Source organism: Dromiciops gliroides, chromosome 2 (genome assembly GCF_019393635.1).
Source record: "Dromiciops gliroides isolate mDroGli1 chromosome 2, mDroGli1.pri, whole genome shotgun sequence".
NCBI classification, from domain to species: Eukaryota; Metazoa; Chordata; class Mammalia; order Microbiotheria; family Microbiotheriidae; genus Dromiciops; species Dromiciops gliroides.
In genome coordinates this window covers 435,514,131-435,518,591 of record NC_057862.1, presented here as the reverse complement: position 1 = coordinate 435,518,591, position 4,461 = coordinate 435,514,131, and the positions used below count along the sequence as shown (strand labels likewise).

General features: G+C 50.5%; 1 protein-coding gene across 1 annotated transcript; it reads right to left on the bottom strand.

The window, feature by feature from the left end:
• Positions 1-221: 221 nt before the first annotated feature.
• On the bottom strand, positions 222-4,239 carry LOC122743256 (NOTCH regulated ankyrin repeat protein). The gene has a single exon (XM_043988078.1). The coding sequence runs from the start codon at positions 3,763-3,765 to the stop codon at positions 3,421-3,423; it is 345 nt and encodes a 114-aa protein (XP_043844013.1). The 5' UTR covers positions 3,766-4,239; the 3' UTR covers positions 222-3,420.
• Between the last annotated feature and the right edge of the window lie 222 nt (positions 4,240-4,461).

Here is a 4,461-nt window from a genome sequence, read left to right as displayed (position 1 = left end):
TATGTATATATGCATATATTTTCCACACACATATGAAAATATAAGTTGCTCAAGAGAAGTAATGGTTTTCAAATAATCCCTTTAATATTTAGAAATAGCACCTTTGTAGTTTGTTATTCTATCCTTCCCCACCCCCACCCTCAGGTAAGATCCCATTTTAAGGTTTAAAACCAGACAATGTTGGGGGAGGGGAAGGAACACACCCCAAAAAAAGGCCAAACTTTTTTTTTATAAAAAGATCAATGAAAAATTTATTTATAAATTTTTCACTCTGGGACTACCAGTCTATATCATACACTCAGGAAGATGCTGTGCTGTACAGACTTCATCCAGTTAGAAATGATCATATAGTGACCCATATACAGCTTCAATATAAGCCTAAAATTCTTAACATTAATTAACATAATTAAAAAGGTATTCGCATCTAGAGAAAAAAATCTACAGAAAAACTCCTTTCTGGAGCAATCTGTGCATCAGCTTTCAATGTCTGCTTAACTCACTGACATTATCTTCTTCCAAAATAAAATCACCAGGGATGACTGCCAAAGATGACCAGTCATGCACACACACAAAAGCCTCCCTCCACCTGTCTCTTCTCTCCTACCCCTCATTTTGGCATGAAGGGTCAAGCAGCACTATACGCCAAATAAAGGGGAAATCTCATTTAAATTTGAATTATTCACCATCCCTTTTATTTCTCAGAATCAAAACAATATGGGGTGTGGGGTTGCATAGAAAATTGAAACTATAGGGACTAGGAAGGGCAGCAGCTTTTCAGGACAGAAGTGATGCAAAAAAATACATCAGCTCATACATTTTCAGAGCAACCCCCCCTCCCCCCCTTCCCGAGGTCTAATTTTCCATTTCTAATCAGGTCTACAAAGCTCCAGGAGGCTGAAGAGGAACAATACTTTTCTTAAAACTCACTCAGCAATTAACACAAGAGATTCACAGTCTTATAGGTATTTTATAAAAATATAAATATGGGTTAACATGTTGTTTTCACAACACTGGACACAACTCCCTTAAGAACTGGGTTTATAACCAAGATTTCTTTTAAAAAAAATCATCTAGAACTTGGCTTAATATATGTTCATATTTTATATTATGTCATAAATGTTATGACATTTAATTGTGGCAAATTCATTTATCTTTTAAAAATGTGCAACCATCTGGTAACTATAATAAAACTCACTAGAAAAGATATTGTTCCCCCCTCATCACTACAAAAGAGAAGCACCAAAATGCTGGAATCGTCTCCACTGCTCACACAGAAAGTTTGCAAACCAAAAAAAAGTTCAGGTAAATTACAGCATTAAATGAGAGATGCTTCCCAAAGGTTTTTTTTTTAAACTGGAGCTTTTTTCATTATAGCCAAAGTTTTCCAAAGAGAAAACTGCCCGTGAAAGCCATTAGCCAAAGCAGTGTTCAGTGCAATGAGAAAAACCGGCAGACTCAAGTTTTTAGTTTAAGACTAGAAAAAAAAATGCATATTTTTCCCACAAACCACATTGACCACTCACAATATTTCCAAACAAAAACCAGGCTCACAAACCTCACCCACAAATATACAACATACAAGATAAATAGTTTATAACAATTTTAACACCTCCCCCCCAACCCAGTACATAGCTATTTTGTTCCTTTAATCGTCATGGTTAGGGCCAAAGGAATAGTGGGGGGCGGGGGGGGGGGAAAGAAAAGGTTATATAGCAAGGAGATGGCAGTGATCTATCTCTTCTCTTAGTGCAGACACTCGGGGTGAACACACACACACACACAAAACACACGGCAGGGGGCCCCAGTTTGAATTTCTGCCTCCCCGCTGTCCTTGTGCCAGGGCAGTTAAGAGCAGCATTGCCAATTGGACGTGCAGGCCACTTTCCCAAGGCGACGGAAGGTGGTTTCTTCTTTCCTCCTGTTTCAGCGTCAAAGAAGAACGATCCCAAGTCACCAGATGGAGAAACCCATTCATTCGCTCAGGGCTTCCAAGCTGTTTGCGAAAGCATGGGCAGTAGGGGGAGCGCGTTCCTTGCCGAGTGCGCCAGTCTCTCCTCCTCCTCCTGTCTTCAAAGTCGGGCCCACTTCTTCCTTCCAGCCCCCTTCCCCCGTTTTCCTAACCCTGAATTCAGTTCCAGGACTTAACTAAACCCCATTGGATTTTTTCCCTCGGAATACATTTTAAACTTTTTTTTTAAGGAGGACCTGACTTCGCTTATGTGACTTCTTGCTAAATTCAGGTGTACTGACTGGGGAGGGGCTGAGTTTTACGACCCTCCCCCAAGATAACGTCCAATCTCCCCACCCCAACAACTTAGATCCAGAATCAGAGATCCCAGAGATTTGGATGCTGACGATGGAAAGAGGGTGCCCTAGCCCTCCAAACATACATACTATAATCAAGGAAAGTTCTTGGTCTTAAGTTTTAAACCGTGGGAAAAAAAATCTTCCAGGTGGAAGCCACCCGCCCCGTGGACGTAAGCAAAAGATGCAAAATCCTGTCTCGGTTTTAGATCCTAGGGAGGATTTTTGTTTCTCTTTTACATTTTTTTAAAAGGAAGAAAAAACGAAACCCTGATAACAGCGACCAGGAACGTTTAAGTGTGGAAATGGGATCAATCTCTGTGCCAGAATACTTTATAAAAAGGACAACATCCGGGGCTGGCTGGCCGGAGCCTCCCCCAGCGAGTCTGGAGAGCGAGAAGAGCGGGTGGCGGGAGAGGGGGCCACTCGCGGCAGCAGACGGAGTGTTCCCAGGAGGCCGAGGGGAAAGTCCATTTTTAAAGCATCTGACCAGATTTCTAACTGAAACGGCAATTACTCCTATGCTAGCACAGCCGAGGTAGATGGCAGACAATTTTACAGTAGAAAACAAAACCAGAGTCCAGCCCCAGACACCCGCCGAAGAGAGGGCTCCAGACGCAATCGCGGGTCAGTCACCAGGGGGATGGATGGGGAGTGGGGAGGGCGTCTTGGAAAGGGAGAAAAAGGAGTCCAAGCAGCTTTTGATGTTTAAAATGAAAATATTAGGATTTTTTTTACAAAAAAAAAAAAACAAACAAAAAACCGACAAAACACAGAGAAATTCCCTCCCCCCTCCCCCATGTCTCTTGCGCGCACACACACTCACGCACGCGCATGCACACACACACTCACACACACTGAACGCTCTTCGCTGAGCCACAGCCTGTTCCGCGACCTCGGACCCCAGGGGGTCCCCTGGGCGCTTGGCTTAACGGATGTGGCCCGCGGGCCTCCAGCTTTCCTGTCCCCTGCTCCCAGTGTGCCTGCGCCCTCCCGGAGCCGAGTCGTGCGAGAGAAGAAGGGCGCAGAGGAGTTGCGGACAGGCGCCCAGGCGGGTGGAGAGTGCAGTGCGCGGCGCCTTCCCCGGTTCTGCCCCCGGCCGGGCGGCGCCGGCCATCACCGGCCACTGGCCGAGTACTTGGCCTTGGTGATGAGGTATAACACGATGTCCTGGTGACCCCCGAAGGCGGCGATGTGCAGCGCGCTCCAGCCGTCGCGATTGGCCAGGCGGATGTCGGCGCCGAACTTGACCAGCAGCTTCACCAGCTCCAAGTTACCGTCGATGACCGACTGGTGCAGCGCCGTCTGGCCCTCGGGCCCGAACGAGTTCACGTTGAACTCGCAGTTCGTCATGTTCTGTAGCAGTGACTGCAGCTCCTTCGTGTTTCCCTTGCGCACCGCCTCTTGGAAGATTCGCTGGCTCTGCGGGGCCGAGCAGGTGGACAGCTCCGCCTGGCTCATGCTGCCGGGCCGGGCCCTGGGGCCTGGGACTGGGAGGGGCGCGGCGGCTGCGGCGGGGCCCTCCTCAGCTCCGGGGCGCGCGGGCTGGGCGCGGCCCCAGCAAGTCTCCAGGGCCGGGAGCTCGTTCAGGCGGGTCGCGCTTCTCGACCCTGCGGCTGCTGTGACTCTTCCTGTAGCGGCGGGTGGCAGCGGCGTCGGTGGTGGCGGTCGTGGCCCCGCAACTCGAGGGCTTCGGCTTCGGCCCCTGTCTCCCTCTCGGGATGCAGGGGCGCATGGAAGAACCCCGCCACTCAGCGCTGTCGTCCTGGACACGGGCCCCCGGCACCGGCCGGCGCTGCCCGGGCCCCTGCGTTTGGGGGCGGGGGCCGGGCTCCCAGCCGGCTCGCGCCCGGGGGGAAGCCGCCTCCTGCCTCCACGGGGACCCGCCGCTGCATCCAGCCGCGCCGGGGGCCGAGCGAGGGGGCTGCTGCCGGGCTTCGCTCGGCCGGGAGAAGTCTAGTGGGGCCGGGAAGGTGGGGGCAGGCTGGAGGGGAAGGCGCCTCCTTATTACAACGCGGGGAGCATGTCCTGTCGGGTCAGATTCAGATACAGCCCCACGCGGCCTCGGCTCGGCTCTGTCGCAGAGATGCAACCTCGGCGCCTTTTAGGCTGCTTATATTTGCATAACAATAGTGCACCCGTGACGCGACCGCCGGG